General features: G+C 35.1%; 3 protein-coding genes across 3 annotated transcripts; 2 read left to right on the top strand and 1 right to left on the bottom strand.

Annotated features, from left to right (window-relative positions):
- The first annotated feature begins 4,575 nt into the window (after positions 1-4,575).
- LOC116146600 (uncharacterized protein At5g01610) lies at positions 4,576-5,547 on the top strand. Its single transcript, XM_031432013.1, has 2 exons — positions 4,576-5,030; positions 5,470-5,547. The coding sequence occupies exons 1-2, from the start codon at positions 4,601-4,603 to the stop codon at positions 5,520-5,522; spliced, it is 483 nt and encodes a 160-aa protein (XP_031287873.1). The 5' UTR covers positions 4,576-4,600; the 3' UTR covers positions 5,523-5,547.
- Positions 5,548-7,699: 2,152 nt separating this feature from the next.
- Positions 7,700-8,685, bottom strand: LOC116146626 (transcription factor DYT1-like). The gene is made up of 4 exons (XM_031432033.1): positions 8,485-8,685; positions 8,196-8,372; positions 7,909-8,085; positions 7,700-7,771 (listed from the first exon to the last, which is right to left on the bottom strand). The coding sequence occupies exons 1-4, from the start codon at positions 8,683-8,685 to the stop codon at positions 7,700-7,702; spliced, it is 627 nt and encodes a 208-aa protein (XP_031287893.1).
- Positions 8,686-9,185: 500 nt separating this feature from the next.
- LOC116146638 (pentatricopeptide repeat-containing protein At3g13160, mitochondrial-like) lies at positions 9,186-10,063 on the top strand. The gene has a single exon (XM_031432054.1). It carries the CDS (start codon positions 9,202-9,204, stop codon positions 9,817-9,819), a length of 618 nt encoding a protein of 205 aa, XP_031287914.1. The 5' UTR covers positions 9,186-9,201; the 3' UTR covers positions 9,820-10,063.
- Positions 10,064-19,441: the final 9,378 nt, after the last annotated feature.

The following is a 19,441-nucleotide window of genomic DNA, read 5'->3' as shown; positions in this document are numbered from 1 at the left end:
TTCAAGTAGGAATCAAAACCAGCCTTCACAAGGTCGATTCCAGTTCTAAAATGGTGGAATAGGCACTGTGTGGGTTCGGTTCTAGTTCCACCACATGCCAGGCCTAGAATCGATTCATTATCTCCTAAGTGCATTTTCAAAATTTTACACTCCAAACAAATTTATTAACCCACCTTTAATCTAAATCTACAAAATTGAATCAAAAATAAATTATAAAACCTAATTAATATCCATCCTTCAATCTCTAAATTCACCGAATCCAATTTCTTAAGAAAATTAATAATGAACTGAAGCAATAAAAAAATTGAAGCTTTATAGTGGTGGCCAAACATCAGATATGGGCTGTGGTGGCAAGATTCAACCATTGTCTAGGTGCAATTGGAGGAGATGGAGAAAGAGAATGGGAAATAAGGAGGAGATGGAGAAGGAAGAAAGAGAGAAGAGAAGAGAGAAAGAGAATAAACCATAGAAGAAAGGAGGAGAGAATATACTAGAGAAACAAGCAGGAAGAGGAAATAGAGGAAAAAAAAAAAAACATATAAGAAAGGAAGAGGAGGAGAAGAGAAGAAGGAAAAGGAAGAAGATGAAGGATGAGAACAATGGAAGAGAGAAAAATATGAGGAGAAAAAACTTATTTAGGGTTTTTATAAAATCTGAAAGTCACTAATACTGTTTATAAAAAGGAAGAACTACAAATATACCTAATTATTTATGGTATTTGTAATTTTTGTAAGCAGATGGGATTGTATTTGTAATTTTATAGGGTATATTTGTCATTTTTAAAAATAGTAGNCCCCCTCCTCCCATGCCACCTTTGAAGGAGAAATCAGACATTGGAGCTGGACCTCCACCACCTGCACCCCCTCCTCCCATGCCATCTTTGAAGGAGAAATCAGACATTGGAGCTGGAACTCCTCCACCCCCACCCCCCCCTCCCCTGCCGCCCTTGAAAGCCAAATCAGCCCTTGGAGCCTGGACCCCCCCCCCCCCCCCCCCCCCCCCCGCCCCGGAATGGGTAAAGTTTTTCTTTTATACCTCGCCCAAAGACCTAAAACTTTCCTAAAATAAAACTGTGCGTTTGAAAAAACTAAAATGTCCATTTAGGCAAAATGTCCATATAAGAAAGGACATTTTGCCTGAGTCCAGAAACTCCAATTCGCTCATTATTTGCTCAAAATGTCTATTTTGGCCTGAAACACAAAATGTAAAGAATTAAGTAGTAATTCAGGCAAAAATGAACTAAGAAGTATCTACAATCCGACCGAAAAGCCTAATAAAAACAGTATAAATCTCGGATTATCAACCACGTACCTTGAACTAGAACATGTGTTTCAGGTTTCGATTCTAGGAATTCAAGAACCGAAACTGGCTGGTCCGATTTTGGTTCTGGTTCCAATGCTAGGAACCGACTAGTTCCAAGTCCGGTTCCGATTCTGGTTCCGGTTCCCTCAAATTTTGCCAGGTACTCGAACCCACTCACCCCTAGTTGGTGGGCTTTGATGAGGCTTTTTTCTTGTGGATGGGAACCAATGGAAGAGAACCATCCTTGGAGAAAGAGAGCCACATTTACTAACTGGTACGAATTCAATGGAGCTTTATGTTATGATTGTAGTCTACACTTTAAAAATTATAATTTACTAGGGAAGTCAATAAAAATTATTCAAACGATGCTTTTCCACCAAAACATCAATAACCCTAATTGATTAGGGCTTTTGTTTAGACCCTTTTTTTCAATTTCAAACTTAATTAGGGTTTCTTTTATACCATTTTCTCCAATTTCAAATTTAATTAGGGTTTTGTTTACACCATTTTTCCCTAATTTTATTAATTATATCCCTTTTTTTTAGTTTCAAATTTGAAACTTACTTTTTCTTCTTTCGATTTTGATTCATGCCGTCGTGTAATTAATTTCTCCATAACTTTATTGAAATGTTGTGGCTCATTTCTCCTATGACGTGTGTACTCATGTATATCTATGTTTACATTACTATAGTGGAATTCTCTCATTTGTAGATATAAGCACGTTATGCTGAACCACGGTAAATATGGTGTCTTTTTTTTTTGTGTAATTTATATTCATATGTTATTTATCTTGATTTTTTTTCTACTACAAGGTCCCTAACAAACTTTAAATATATTTTCATCAAATAAAGAAATATTTAATATATAAAAAAATATGGTTCAATGATTTAAAAGATTGAGAGTGAGGATTTGTGTAAAAATCAAAGACTAAAAGCTAAAGTAAAATTATAAATAAAGTATGAGTGTAATTAGAAATTATTTTATCATTTCTAATAATTTTCATTAACGTTAAGAATAATGCTACATTTACACCACTCTTTTACACCATTTTTATTACATCATGATTTGGCATATGTCACAACCACATAAATTTTATTATAATATTAAAAATTTATGTAGTTGTGGTATATACCATATCATGATGTAATGAAAATTGTGTAAAAGAGTGGTATAAATATAGCATTACTCTAAGGTTAAAGCTGTCAAGAGAAAAAACATTTAAAAGTGGAAGGATATTGATTAATTTGATGGTTCATTTTCTGTTTACAATTCGTGGGCCTAATCCATTAACCTTGGCCTATTCCAATAAAAAGTTAAAAGTTGTACTCTTAAATTAAATATTTGATGGTGAAGTGACCATGGGTCTGGTTTATTGGTAATTTTAAACAGAAAAAAAAAAGACTGAGGGAATTTTATTTCAATAATAATAAATTATATAAATAAAATTAAAAACTCAACCTTATTTGCTTAGACGCACTTTATTTTATGCAAACGGTTTTCAAATTGAATGATATTTATATTAGTAAAAAAATAAATGTGTCACTGAGTAACAATGGACCAAAACAACATGGACTAAAAATTTTGAATGGATAATTATAATAAACGTTAACTTCAGTTGTGGTTAATATTGTGTTGTTTAGTGAACAGAAGCTATTGGGTGTTAAGCATAAAGGAATATAAAAAAGGTTGGTAGTGTGAAACCTCCTTGTAGTTTTCACCGATCCACGAAAGATAAGAGGTGCTTATGGCCGTCTCTTATAGGGAGAAAACTACAGTATTATTTTCTCACATAAGATTCCATTTTAGCTTTTACTTCAAGACCATTTGTCTCTTATCATCAGCACATACTGTATTTACCATAACATCCTCCATGCCCTTTATTGTATGAGACTATGTACTTAGAAATGGCAGTATGAAACTCGATCCTGTGGTAAACTTTCTTTGTGAAAACAGCTGGGTCAGTTTGTTTTGCTTTATGTTCACATTTATGTACCATAAAAGTGAAAATAATTGAAAACCCCATCACTTACAACATTATTACAATAACATTAACTAATTAATGTCCATACAAGTATTTCTTATCTTACTTTCTCCAAAAGCAAACAAAATTATATCACGTTAGTATGGTGTAGCAAAATTTCTTTAAAAAAGGTAATTTATATTATTAGATGAATAATATTTCACGCATAAAGTGTGTATACTAAAATTTGAGAATTGACGAATTAATATAAAATATGAACTTAAAAATACAATAATTAAAGTTGATAAGAAGGAAATTAGTAAATGTTAGGAATGAATTCAACAACATCATTACTCATGATTAAGCTTTAAAACAAAAAGAAACGGCCATAAATCTATGTAATTTTTAACTTTAGTCAAAAAAGAAAAAAAAAATCATTAATTAAGAATCTAGTAATTTGCTTAAATAAAACTACATGATTTATACCTCGTTGGCACTTCCACCCGTTAAACATCAACAATTTTAGATGTTAAATTTTACATTAAATAAGATATTGAAACTTAAAAACTGCATGATTCATTACTTACTACCCTGATGTAAGACATAGTAAAGAAGAAAAAACGAACAATTAGGAGAGTATTTTACCATTTTTACCATGTTCTTTATATAGCAATAACTGCGCTCTTACTCTTAGAAAAGAAACACTCACTACGAGTATATCCAATCCCTTGTCATTCGAACCATATCTTTTTGTTGACTAACTTCAATTTTTGTTTATTGTTGTTGATTTGTAATGTAGGTTGTTTATTTGGTTGTTTTAGAGTGCTATGGTGTTGGATCTATTTATATATATTTTTTAATATTCCATAACTCCTCCACAGTTGTTTTGCAAGTATGAGATCGAAATTAAGGTTCCTATCAGACTTTTTTGCCCAGGTGCCCATGAGGGTGTGAAATCATCATAATACCCCTTTTTTTTAATTAGTGATTTTTGGAAGATGTTAGTAATAAAGGTGATAAGTGATAACTTTTCAAACAATGTTGTGTTAAACGCTAAAAAGGCCTATAGGTAACACAAGTTTATAATAATCCTAAAACCTAAGGGTAATATATATATATTAAAAAAAAAAACCTTTATCATAAACCTAGGACATTAAGCAAGGGCACTTGGGTCAATAAATTTTGTTATGCCAACTCATATTTTGGACAGTCCTTCCTGGCCCCCACTTAGCAATCATAATCAATTCCTAACCAAATATAATAACACCTGAAAAACCCCTCACAAAACCTGAACAAAAAGAACATCCGTCTGTCAGTTCCTGTTCTTTAACCTTAAAAATGACTCTGACACCAAAATCTATTCTCACTCTTTTTCTCACTCTTCTTCTTCCTTTCACCATTACCTCCTCCTCTTCCATACAAAATCTCCTTCGGAGCCAAGGCTTACCCGGCGGTCTCTTCCCAAACAATGTCAAATCCTACAGTTTTGATTACCAAAGTAGTCGGTTGGAGGTGTATCTGGAAAGTCCTTGTATGGCCAAGTTTGATAGTAGAGTTTACTTTAACAGTGTGGTGAGAGCTAATCTCAGTTATGGTGGGCTAATAGGACTTGAAGGTCTTGCTCAAGAAGAGCTCTTTCTTTGGCTCCCAGTTAAAGGTATCATAGTCAACGATCCGTCTTCTGGGCTCATTTTGTTTGATATTGGTCTTGCTCAGAAACAGCTCTCGCTTTCTCTCTTTGAAGATCCTCCTGTTTGCAAGCGTCAAGGTACCTTTCTCTATTTTTCATATCTCGGTTTGTTTGGTACTTGATTTCATTCAAAGCCTGTAGATCTTACTCTCATCCTGTGTACTCATTTTTTCCATTTGGTTGCTGAGAAAATAGAAGAAAATCAATCTCAATTTCTTTCATTTTTTAATTTTCAGTTCTCTTTCCTTATTGCCCTTGCAAATAAAAGTGACCGATCAACCTCATTTAATGTTGTAAATTCATTTGCAGTTGTATTTGTATTTCTCAGAGTTTTTCATAACTGTTTTCTGTTTTAGATAAGAAACATACTGTCAATCTTTGAATTCCTTTTTTCTCAAATTTTTCGTTCTCTGCAACCAAAATTTTATTCATTTGGTACCTTTTTTTTTTTTTTTTTTTTTTTTTTAATTATGGGGTCAGGGTTGTTAAAATAATTGAAAATAAATTTTGAATGCAGGTGCTTCACTAGAAAATGTTGGGAGGAAGATGGGATCTCAAGTTCAGAGATGAAAGATTAAGCTTTACCATTGCAGAGTTAAAGTTGTGNTGCTGATAATACCAGTGCTATTCAGATTGTTGCCAATCCTGTTTTTCATGAGCGCACCAAACATATTGAAGTGGATTGTCATTCCATTCGTGAAGCCTTTACTCGCCAGGAGATTACTCTTCCACACATTTCCACTGAACACCAAACTGCTGATGTCTTCACCAAGGCTCTCTCTCGTCCTCGCCATCAGTTCTTGATTGACAAATTGATGCTTCTTGATTGCCCAACATCAATTTGAGGGGGGATGTTAGCAGAATTAACAGTTGGATATGTGCTGGCCTAGTCTATAAAGGCAGCATATATTCTATCCTTTTTTAGTCTAGCTATATATAGAAGAGTATATTGTATATATGCATAGAATTGATAGGCGTTGATTCTTACCTTGCATAGTCCTGTGTAATGGCTGATTTTCAGCCTTGTAATTAGCCCGACAGCTTCTTTATAAAGGGAGCAACTCTCACAAGGAGATATACAGAAAAAACCCATATCGACATGGTATCAGAGCTCTTGTTTTCTTTTCGGTAATTTTTTTTTTGCGTCTTCCTTGGTGGCTTATCGACAGTTTTGGTATTCCCTCGATTATTAACTGACATAGGCATTCAATGATAACTTCTTGATTGTCTTTTTCACTCATGAATGTGTTTTGCTTGATTTAAAAGGAAAAGCCAGTTAATTTCTACATAAAGAAAACTTATACGTACTTGATCTCAATCAAGTGATGTTTAGATTGAAGTGAAATTGCTGGTTACTATTGCTGAATTGTAATGCAGTAGCATATTTTGCTCAGCAGAGATGTGAGGTGGGATGAAGTATGACTGCATTTTGGTAGTGAGATTCAGTAATGCAGTACCAGCACCAAATTGTTCCCTAGCAAAACTAGAATACACATTCTTTTATAGCTCTATGAATTTAGAAGTTGGATAACTTGATCCTATCAAAGGAACAGACAGAACCATTAATGGTTCAGTGGGGCACAAGTTTTTGTTCATCAAGTTTTCCGCTGCCCGATTCAAGGACAAGTTTCTAAGGCGAACTTCTATTCCAAATTTAATTTGGTAAAACTCACATACTTGGTTGTCTTCTTCAAATTTGATATGCATACATTATATGGTTATGTTAGGTTAGATCATGAAGTTCTTATGTTTTTGACTGCTTGAGCCCATGATTGGAATCGTTCTATTTGCGTATTACATATTTAAGTTTATTCACATAGCTGCAGATATTGGAGTTTGCAATTAGCATTTTCCTATGTTAAGCAGACATTATCAGGTCTTTAATTTGCTTTGTGTGTCAACTGAGACCGTGACATTATCACATTTTAATGGTTAAGTAATCTAAATCAAACAAGGAGTCACAGGAGCTCAAAATATAATCTTTATCTATCAGATATCCGAAGGAATGAAAAATCCAGAGCTACAATCTGATAGAACACTGATAAATGATCACATAATTGAAAGTAAAAGCTTAAGCTTGCATGGTACCCACTAGTTGAAATTAGGAAATGATAGACAATATCCTGATAAAAAATGACAAGAAACCAACACTTTGTTCCATTACATGGTTTCTACATCTCTTCTTGCCAATCAAATGCATGGAATCAACTACTAATATTAATTCCAGTATTCTAAAGCTGAAATAGCATCTCAAGTGAACTGAACAAAGCCTTAATTTCCTTAGTAAACATTCTCACAATGTTTAGAGACTGATAATTAGAGTAATAGTTACCCAGATTCTTCAGCTTGCTTGGGCTCCCTAATTATTTGCCCCAAAGCAATTCATGGTCATTGATCTACTTGACAAACACAGTTTAAGAGGTGGGTATGAACATAATCTGTTGTGAGTCATAAACAGAAAAATTAAAGCAATTTTGCAATTATTAACTTCTCTCCTTCCGTTAAATGGCTGAGAAAAAACAAGAGTTGTTCTGACACTCATCAACTTTATTACTAATATTTATTAATAACCAGAATTATATACTCATAGCTTTAGAGTATTATCGACCATATATTATACTTAGCTAAGTTTTAATACATTAAAATTACTAGTGCAATCCAAGGTAATTAATTATTAGATAAATCATCTATGTATGATATTTGAAACACCTTGTATTTTCTTAAGCAAAGAATGTTTAATAACGCTGCTACATGTTTCTAATGATCTCTTGAAGCAACTTCTTGGTCTGCTCCACTCCAAGCGCATTGCCATAAATCCCCTACAGCCACAGTAAACTTTTTCATTACCATTGTTCTTGAGTATTGCAATGCATGTATTTCATAGTTCTTTACCATTGTTTTCCAAGAATTACTTCTAAAACTAAGTCGCATCAAATGCTTGTTCTTTGTGACATACCTTGAAACAGGATGAAACGAGAATCGCTCCTTTAGAGGTAGTAACATTGGTGTCAGTAAGTTCAAAGCCAAGGGAAGTCGAGGCCTCCAAAAATTTAGTGATTCCACCTCTTTTCTTCTCAAACACAACCCTTATCCAAAGTTTATTCCCATCAATACCGGTCACCTTAACATCTTCCTAAACTCAACATAGCAAAAATAGTAGCAAGCTAGTTATATAATGCATGCCTCAAAAACATAATATTGTGTGACTGAGGATTTAGGCGTATTTTTGGTTAAAAGTTGAACCTTTATTCCGTATTTTTTCATCTGCTCTGAAGCATTGATCTCATCTCTTGTTGGCTCCTCATCCTCTTGCACGGATAATGAGTCCATTTCTAGAAGCTGGTCGCTAAGAACCTTGACATTCCTCTGCAGCATCTGGATGTAAGTAATGGCGTCCTCAACTATGGTTGCTTTGTTCATCTAATCAAACCAAGAAATCATAATAAGAAAAACATTAAATTATTATTTAACTACTATTAAAATTATTTCAATGAGAGAATTCAAGAATTTTGTATGAGTATTTGGTATTTGCATTGGTAATTATGGGGACTAATGAACGCAGAGCCAACAGCCTATCACCGAGTTTCTGCCTCCTTCGTCTCTCAGCATGGAGGTTCTTGGATTTGTACATGGAGTTGTCATCATAGACTTGTCTCCTCCGCGCCTGAGCAATGCATAATGCATCAGAGGCAGATCCTAAAAATTCCATCTCTGGAGAAATGGTCTCTTCCATTACTTAAAGCAGCAAATGAAGGCTGCTTCTCAAGAGTGAGTTAGTTGTGTGGTTTCTTAGGAGTTATAAGCATTATTTTCAGAGTGTTTAGAGAAAGAGTAAATGGTCCCAAATTCCAACTGGTTGTTGTGTCAGTTGTTGTACATTGAAAAAAAAAAATTGTAACTGAACAAACAGATTAGTTTCAATATCAGTCTAATAACAAAACATGTGTCACCGAATTGGCTTCAAAGAAAATGGTTGTACACTTAGTACTCATAATTGGGTCATGCTTTAGGATTACAATAAGTTACCCAATGAGCCAATGGATGGCCAGGATGCTTCAAGTGAAAATATATTGAGCTAAGAGGTTTTTTTTTATGTTTTTGTTGCTGTTATCACCTGGCCATATTGTTATTGATCATAAAATACAATTTGTATGAGACTCAGACACATATTCCCTTCCACTAAAGTACAATTTTATTCTTTAAAATGCTAAAGATGTGTTAATTTGCGGTTGTTAAGGCGTATTGTGAGATGTGTTCATTGGATTCAGCGACTAAGTTGCTCGATGAGATGGAGAATAAGGGTGTGAACCCGGATAGGATCACGTTTAACACTCTTTTATATGCCTTTTACGTGAATGGACAGTTTGCGGATGCTGAGATGATATGGCAAAGAATGGTAAATAAGAATGTTACACCTGATATTAGGAGTTATAATGCAAAGTTGTATGGGTTGGCAATCGAGAAGAAAACAAAAGAAGCTGTTGAGTTAGTTGAAGAGATGAGGAAGAAGACAATTAAGGTGGATGTCTTTAGTTTCAATGCTGTGATAAAGGGGTTTGTTAATGAAGGGAAGTCGGAAGAAGCTAAGCGGTGGTATGATGATATTGAGAAGAGTGATTGTGCCATAAACAAAGGGACTTTTACAATACTCGTTCCCTTTGTTTGTGAGAAAGGTGATTTGGAGTTTGCTTTTGAACTCTGCAAGAAGATTTTTAGTAGGCGGTGCCTTGTTGATCTGGAATTGTTGCAGCTTGTTGTGGATTCTTTGGTTAAGGAATCCAAGATTGAGGAGGCAAAAGAGTTGTTGGAGCTTTCGAAGACAAATGATTACTGTCGTTACAATCTGAAATTATCTTCAGAAAAGTAATCCAATGTCTTTTAAGCTTTTGTTCTTCTGTTTATTTTCTTATAGATTAGATCCTTGTGAGCTTTTAGCTCGTTTAGTATCACTGCCAAATTTGTAGAAGTATGGCATTGAGTTTTTCTCCATGTTTTGCATATCCATACTGATGCGGAACTGTTTTAATGTTTGAGTTATTTATGCTTTAATGTATCCAATAAACTGGAAATTTGAATATCAATTGTGGTATGGAGTTTTTGTTTGGATGGTATCACTGTTGTTCACATGGTATAATTTTGGTCAAGTGTAATTTTCTTTTTGAAGTTTTCTCCACTTTTAGCATCTGTGAGCTTATTTCAAGAGGAAAAACGAAGATTTAGGCTTTCATAAGGAGTAATACTACACATACAATATTTTTATATAAAATTTTTCATATAATATGATATTACAAAAGATGATCGAGTAAAAATTTATTTTTAATTTAAAATCAATTAATCATCTTTTATCACATTATGTTGTATAAAAATGTTGTATGTATAGTATTATGCTTTCGTAGAAGAGTAGGCATGCTTTTAAGCTTTGTATAAGATTTTTAGTAGACTTACATGAGCCACTAACAGCACATTTAAACACTAATTGGTTTTCATATTAATCATTCGCTGCCTTTTGGAACTCTTGTATAAGTTTGACCACTGACTTCCTAGAGCTTCTCGAGCTTAAGCTTGGGTTGTTTACCTTTTGGAATGGTATGGAAAGGGACTGGAGTAGGAAAAGGAATGGGAATGTCAACGATGAAAGGAGTTGATTTAGATTACCTTGTTTGCTTTGTGCAATGGTGTAAATTATTATTTTTTGATATTATATGTTTTAATCGGCAAATGACAGACACTACCCTAATAGTTTTATAATTTATCACTTAAAATATAACTATTAGCATTTTCTTCAGAAACTATGTTTATAGTTTCATAATTCTTCATTCAGAATACAACTATTTGCATTTCCATCGGAAACCACCCTGATAGTTTCACAATTTATCAATTAGAATATAACCATTCATATTTTCATCACAAACTATCCTTGTAGTTCCTTTTTCATCACCTAAAAAAAATATAGTTGTTTACATTTTCACCATGAACTATCTTTGTAAGTTTACTCACGTATTTATCATTTTTTTTTAATATCAAAATTACAATAATATCTTAAGGGTTTTGCATAGACACCAAATTCAGGAAGGTTCATTTGAATGCAAACTTATGCCTTTAGATCTTTGATTAAATTATTATTTATATTATTTTAAAATGAAAAATTATGAAGTTAAATGTTTGGGTCATAAAGGACAACGTCAAAATTTTATCACTTTAATATAGAAAAATCAGTAATTCAATCTAACATATAAGGGCATATTTGACATTAAACTTTAAATTGAACCTTTTTTACTTTAATGGAAAATAATAGAATTAGCTTAGACAGATACTTTTCAGATGAAAATGTATATCTTTTCTAGGTGATAAATTATGAAACTCTAGAGGTAGTTTATGATGAAAATGTGAATGGTTATATTTTAATTGATGAGTTATGAAACTACAGCGTAGCTTTCGATGAATATACGAATAGTGGTATTTTGAGTGATGAATCATGAAATTTGAAGGATAGTTTCAACTTTCAAATGAAAATTGAAGGATAGTTTCAACTTTCAAATGAAAATAAGCGTAGCTTTCTCCATCAACAAAGCTAGGTTCTGAAATTTTAGCTTCTTCGATGTTGATACTTGATTTTGACACCAACTAAACACACGTGTGCAATGCTGAGTTGGCCTAGAAGACACACGTGAATGGGGGTATAGAGATGAGTAGAAGCTGGGAAACAATATTTTAAAGTGGTTCGGATGCTTAGACAAGCGACTCCTACGTCCACTGGTATTGTGTTAATATGAGGGGTTAGGTTGCATTCAGCGAGCTGACTTACAAGTAGTTACAAGAGAGAGAGAATGTGTGTATATGCTATTCCAGAGAGAAATTAGCTAATCAAGAGTAAAATGAGCAAATCCCACAAACGGGAGAGGAGCTCTCTATTTATAGTGAGATGAATTGAGGTAATGATTACTAAATCTGGGAGTGGATTAGGTTGCCGTGTAAATCCTTCCTTGTGTCTCGTTGTTTACCTGCTTGAGCGACTCACGTAACGTGTGCAGAGATTAGACACGTGGAGCGCCTCTAGCCTCTCGTCATTCTGGCACGCACCCACAGCACTGGCAGGAGCACGCTGTCATGTCAGCATACGATGTGGCTGCTTTTGAATGGCTATAGGACCTACCTAAACTCTGACCACTTGTGCTGACAGGGCACTGCATCCCTACTTTTTCAGGCATAACATTCGACAACCCCCTCACATGAACTATCGCCATGGCTGTTGATGAGAAAATCTAAACCGATCAAGATACTAATACAAGAATCCACACCAACCAGAAATACTAGGTTGACTGTGTGGAGCCGAGCAAGATAGGTGTGTGACTCCAGGGAGTCAACGAAGATGAATGTGTTAATGCATGGTGATGGATGAGGTTGGGACAGCTGTCCTAGAGAGTGAAATAAGAACTGGACCTTTTTTAAAAGTGGTTCGGCGGGAGAAAAACAAAGCCTACATCTACTGGTACTTTACTAGTGTAAAATGAGCAACAATGAAAAGAGTTCTTCTCCATTCTCCCTATTCTCCCTTTCATTTTTTCTTCCTTTCTATTTATATGGAGCACCGAGGATGTCATGATGACAGGCATGTCAAATAGGTCATCATGGTTGAAACGACGGTCGAAGGCTCACACGCCACTCAGTGGCGAACATGATGGTGTTTCCCTTGACAACAAGTGCTTTGGCAAGCTTTCCATCGACTTCATTATGTGATAAGCATGTGGGACTGGCTTGGCCATGTGTCACCGATCGGGGTAGGCAGTATACACATGGCAAAGTGGTCTTGTTGAGCAAAGAGATTGATAAATATACTGGGTTTCTTGCCCAGCTCGCCAAATGTTGCATTCATAGATGTTTGCCGATCATTCGTGCTTTCTCAGTTTATTTCCATTTCTGGGCTCGATACCTACCTGGTGTGGAGACGTACTCCGAGCTCTCCAACTGATTTTGGGCTAGCGATCTTTACCACACAACAATGGCAATTTGTTGAACAGAGCTTGCAAGATCAGGATATAGTCAAGGTACATACTCTAAGAGGTAAACAGGATAAGTATACCTTGAAACCACTCACAAGGGAGCTTGAAGTAGCAGCTTCGTAATCCAACTCAAGTACCTTCAAAATGTTGACCTTGGACCCCGAATCAATCAAACTCTTGAGAGTGTTCTGCCTTAGTGAGATATTTGAGTCCGTTTGAGTAGGGGGAGTTGAAATGCTGGTTTTCTAAGCCTTGGCAGAAGGAGCTTTAACTTTAGGAAAAATTGTGATACCCCGTAATTTTGAATAGTCTTATTAAGAATTTTGGTTGTAATTTAGGGGGCAAAGTGCAAAGATCCAGATCTGGCCGTTTCTATGGTCGTTTCATGACCAAAGACGTGGCTATGAAACTGTTATAGATTTCATTGTGAAACGGCCATAGATATAGTTGTTTCACGGCTGCCATTTCACTGCCAAAGATCTGACCTTTCACGGCCATATCTGGCTGTGAAACGACCATGGATTTGTGATCCATGGACAGAAATGGCTTTGTCGACACATGACTGACATATATTGCCAATCATGAGCTATTCCATCGACTAGTGGCGGCTGTCGGCGAGTGGTGGTTGGCTTCCGTCAGTGACTTGGGGTGGATGGGGGTGATATTGCTATAAATTAAAGTTTTATATGACTATGGTGTTTTAGCAAAATTTCAAATGTAGGGGGTTAAAAGAATGATTCAAAAAATAATATTATATTAATATTTAAAAAGGAGAGCAATTTAGTAATCTGTATAATATACTCACCCATTTATCCTCCTAACTAAATATATATTATTTATCAATTTATTCAAACCAACCAAATAAATTTTCTAAACATCCCCTGTTATCATTAAGGTGATCTATCTTTCCGCTAATATAACATTCTTCTATAATAAAACGTTATATGATCCAAATGCCCCCTTAAGGTTAATATTGGGCAACCACTCAGATAATCTCTAGGTGCATATGATTGAAGCTGGGGGATGACCTTTTAGATAGAATGACGGACCTCTATACGGTGCTCACCCAAAACAGCAGGTTTGGAACAGTACCTAGTAAAGAATAGGTGATGAAAAGAGTGGCTGAAAATTGGAAATAACGGCGCAGAACTGGGCAACAAGAAAGAGGGAGCTTGAGGAAATTTTTGTGTGTCAAGAAGTGACTGACTCCTCTGTTTATATGATGTATAATATGACCCGTTATGTCATATTTTTATTACAATTAAACTGCTAAAAAGGTCTCAGAATTTAATCCACCAAATAAAAACCGTTGATGGATTTAATATGATTTTGAATTCAAAAATTAGAAATTGAAACTCCAATTGAATTTCTGGAAACTAAAATTTCATTAATATAATTGAAAATAAAATTTGGTTACAAAAAAATAAATAAATAAATAAATTCAAAAATCACAAGAATTCCAAAATTAATTCCAGTTCAAACAAGCAAAAAAAATTAAAAAAATGAGCAATAATAACAATGTTCAAGAAGAAAAATAGCAGTGAAAATGATGAGCAGTAGCATCAAAGTCAAGGCGCGCAATAGAGGCGATGTCCTTATGATCAATATTGTGATGATGTGGCTTCTCATTTGCCATGGTGGAAGTCAGCCTATTTTGTTAAGAGTCAAACATGTGATGGGATGACGTTTTGGCTAAGTCCAATTAGTTATTGCATTTGTTCGACTATCACACTTTGAAGTAGCCTCCACTTCTCTCTTCTCTGTTTTTGTTCGACAGCTCATGACACAAAGAGAAAGTTACAGAATCGATTTCGTCTTACAGTTATGGAATAATCAAAGACAGGTGGATGACGATCAAGGAAGGGAGCATGTGTATTTAACACATGCTGATGCTGAAGAAAGGGGCATATTTCATATTGCAGAAAAACCTAGGGTTTTTGGATTTGGGTGTGTTCTTTCCTTATTTTGTAATCTTTTATGTTCTGATCTGATCATTACTCTGTATTGTGTTGATTGATAATGGAATACCCTATTATGAACCTTGGAGAGTGGATGTAGGCTGCAAAGCTGAACCACTATAATTGCTATGTCTTGATTGTGCTTGGTTGATTATTTCTCTTCATTAGTTTATATCTCTGGTTATTGAATTGATAACTGATTTATTGATTTAGTATAACTAAGTAAACCCTAGAAGTCTAACAAATTGGTATCAGAGCCAAGTTGAAGGTCCAGTTAGGGTTTCACCGGGTTAATCGTGCCTAAATTCAGTTTTGGGTTTTCTTAACTGATTACTTTTCTATTGTTGTGTGTTTTTTGAATCTGTGAGAAAAACTTGTCTACTAAGTTTGAGCTTGAAAAGTTTACAAGTGAAAATGATTTTGGATTATGGAAAATGAAGATGGAAGCAGTGTTGATTAAAGATGGCTTGGCTTTAGCTTTGAAGGAAGAAGCCGAGTTACTTGATACCTTAACCACTACAAAAAGCAAGATATGCTAAACAAGGCCAAAAGCTCACAAATCCTCGGCTTGGGTGACAAAGTGCTTTGAGAAGTCAAGAAGGAAAAGACTGCTGCAAAGATATGGAACAGGTTAGACTCACTTTATCAGTCAAAGACTATTCCTAATCGATTATTTCTAAAACAGAGTTTATTTGGGTTTAAGATGGATGAACAAAAATCACTAAAGAATAATAAGAATGATTTTCTTAAGATTATACAAGATTTAGAAAGGTATCTCAATTGAAATTGGTGACGAGGATCAAGCTGTGATCCTGGTAAATTCTTTATCCAAAACCTACTCAAACTTTGTAGAAACTTTGAAATATGATAGACAGACTCTGAAGTTAGAAGAAGTAGTAGCAACTATCTCAGCTAAGGACACTGAAAATAGGATTAGAGAAAGAAATGTGAGTGATGGTGAGGGTCTTGCAGTCAGAGGAAGATATGAAAAGAAGAACTGAAAAAATGAGGGCAGAATAAACAAAGGTCTAAATCTAAAATTGGGAAATGGAAGTGTTTCTTCTGTCATAAGGAAGGTCACCTTAGGAGAGACTGTCCTGAGAGAAAGAAAAAGAAATATGAGAAAGAGGATGATGAAGGTAGTGCAGGGGTAGTATCAGAGGGTTATGAGAGTTCAGAGGTCCTAGTTATTTTAGAAGGCAAGACTAGTGATGAATGGATTTTAGACACTGGCTGTACCTATCATATGACATCTAATAGAGAGTGGTTTAGCTCGTTTCAACCCTTAGATGGTGGGAAAGTGATGATGGGGAACAATGTTGTCTATCATATTAAGGGAATATGATCTGTTAAGTTGAATCTCCATAGTGGATTAACTAAAACTCTTACTAATGTTAGATATATCCCTGACCTCAAAAGAAACCTTATCTCTCTTAGAACTTTATACTCTATAGGTCTAAGCTATAAGGCTGCTAATAGGAGTCTTAGTGTTTTGAAAGGGTCTTTGATTGTTATGAAGGCTGAAAAAAGGAATGGTCTATATGTGTTGAAAAGTAGGACTGATAGTGGAGTGGCTACTATTGGGTCAACTGAGGAGCTAGATAAAACTACCTTGTGGCACCAAAGACTTGCCCATGTTAGTGAAAGAGGTCTAGGAGAACTTAGTAAGCAAAACTTACTGTGTGGGGATAAAACAGGGAACCTGACATTCTGTGAGCATTGTATATTTGGAAAAATAAGCAGAGTAAAATTTGGGACTAGACAACACTACTCAAGTGGTGTACTCAAGCTCACCACTTGAGTATGTGCATTCTTATGTATGGGGGCCATCTAGGCATTATTCACTTGGAGGATGTAGGTACTTTATAAGTCTTGTAGATGACTACTCTAGATATGTTTGGATTTATTTCCTCAAAACCAAGGATGAAGTTTTTCCTAGATTTAGGGAATGGAAAACCATGGTTGAAAATCAAAGTGGAAAGAAACTAAAGAAGTTGAGAACTGATAATGGTTTGGAATTTGTTAATGAAGAATTCAATAATTACTGTAGAGTCCATGGGGTAGTTAGACATAAGACAGTGAGACACACTCCACAATAGAATGGTCTCTGTGAAAGGATGAATAAAACTATTCTAGAAAAGGTAAGAAGCATTTTGTCATTTTCTAAACTTTTGATTAAGTTCTGGGCAGAAGCAGCCCATACTGTGGTCTACTTGATAAATAGAACACCTTCTTCAGCTATAGGTTTTAGGGTTCCACTTGAGAAATGGACTGGTCACCCTATAAACGTGAAAAATATTAGAGTTTTTGGGTGTCTTGCTTATGTTCATATAAAGGGTGAAAAATTAAAACCTAGAGCCATTAAATGCATTTTCTTAGGATATCCAGATGGGGTTAAAGGCTATAAGTTTTGGAATTTAGAATCCAAGAAATGTATTGTGAGTAGAGATGTCATTTTCAGAGAAAATATCCTACCTGGTTTAGGAGGTAAATCTAATGAATTTGAGGGTTGCCATCCAAGAGTAGAACACTTAGAACTAGAAGTGAAGGACGTCCAGTTTCAGTCCAAGTTTGAATCAAGGTGGAGTTGAGGAATTAAATACTCATGAGGATGAACCAAGTGCTGATCATGAAGTAGGTTAGAATACTCCAAGTGTAGATGCATCAAACTTGACAGATTATCAATTATCAAGAGATAGAATTAGGAGAACAATCAGACCTCCTAACAGACTATGTTATGCAGACTTGGTTGCATATGCACTTCAGGTGGAGGGAGAGATGAATGATGAACCTAAGACATTCCAAGAAGTAGTTTCAGGATCTGAAAAGTTAGACTGGAAGAGAGTCATTAAAGAAGAATTTGATTCTCTAATGAAGAATAATACATGGATCTTGGTTGATAAACCAAAAGATTGTAGAGTGGTCAAATGCAAATGGATTTTCAAAAGAAAACCAGGTTTAACAGCTTAGGATTCACCTAGGTACAAGGCAAGGTTAGTTGCGAAAGGATTTACACAAGTAGAAGGGGTTGATTATAATGAAATCTTTTCTCCAGTGGTCAAACATACATCCATCAAGGTACTGCTCTCTTTTGTAGTTCAATTCAACCTGGAATTAGAACAACTCGATGTGAAGACCGCTTTCTTGCATGGGGATTTGGAAGAAAGCATCTTAATGGAACCACCTGAACGATACAACTGTGCTACAGGTAAAGTTTGTCTATTAAAAAAATCGTTATATGGTTTGAAACAATCACCACGACAGTGGTATAAGAAATTTGATTCTTTTATGATAGAAATTAGGTTTAACAGATGTAATTTTGACAGCTGTTTTTATTTCAAAAGAATCTCTGAACTAACTCAAAATTTTTTAATATTGTATGTGGATGATATGCTTGTGGCATGCCATGATAAATTTGAGCTATCTCGATTGAAGAAGTTACTGAACACCAAGTTTGAAATGAAAGAGCTGGGTCAGGCTCAAAAAATTCTTGGTGTTTCTATTATCATAAATAGAACTTCTGGAAGTCTGAAGTTAGTACAGCAGGACTATGCTGAGAAAATCCTGAAAAAAATTCAATATGCAAGATGCTAAATCTATTCAAACTCCTCTTGGTGCTCACTTAAAGCTTTCACATGAACAGAGTTCACAAACTGAAAAAAGAGAAGCTGGAGATGGCAGAAATTCCTTATGCAAGTGCATTATGAAGCTTGATGTACCTGATGGTGTGTTCAAGACCAGACTTAGGCTTTGCGGTAAGTCTAGTACGCAGATTTATGAGCAATCCAGGAAAGTCTCATTAGATGGTTCTTAAATGGATTATGAGATATTTGCAAGGAACCAGATTAGTGGGCATTGTTTTTAAGAAAAATCAGAGATATGATGCTTGTGTTGAGGGTTTTTGTGATGCAGATTATACAGGAGATGTAAACAGAAGGAAGTCTACATCTGGATTTGTTTTCACTTTGTGGGGAAATATTGTCAGTTGGAAATCCAAGCTACAACATATGGTTACTTTGTCTTCAACAAAGTCAGAATATGTAGCATTAACCGAGGCAGCAAATGAAGCTACCTAGTTGAAAGGTTTGGTAAATGAGCTGGGTATTGAGCAACAGACAGTGAAGATAAACAGTGATAGCCAGAGTGCAATCCACCTCTGCAAAAACCAAGTATTCCATGAAAGAACCAAACACATAGATGTTCGTCTTCATTTCATTAGGGAAATGATCGAAAGAGGGAAAATCGAGATTGAAAAAATTGATGATTCTCATAATCCTACTGATATGTTCACAAAACCTATCCCATTTGAAAAACACAGGCTCCGCATAAGCCTCCTTCAAGTTATAGAGTGAACATATGAATTTCATGGCCACATGGGGTGACAAATCAAGAAGCCAAGGTGGAGAATTGTGATGATGTGGCTTCTCATTTGCCACGGTGGAAGTCAGCCTATTTTGTTAAGAGTCAAACATGTGATGCGAGGACGTTTTGGCTAAGTCCAATTAGTTATTGCATTTGTTCGACTATCACA

The sequence above is a fragment of the Pistacia vera genome, unplaced genomic scaffold, assembly GCF_008641045.1.
Source record: "Pistacia vera cultivar Batoury unplaced genomic scaffold, PisVer_v2 Contig48, whole genome shotgun sequence".
NCBI classification, from domain to species: Eukaryota; Viridiplantae; Streptophyta; class Magnoliopsida; order Sapindales; family Anacardiaceae; genus Pistacia; species Pistacia vera.
This window is presented reverse-complemented; position numbering and strand designations above follow the sequence as displayed.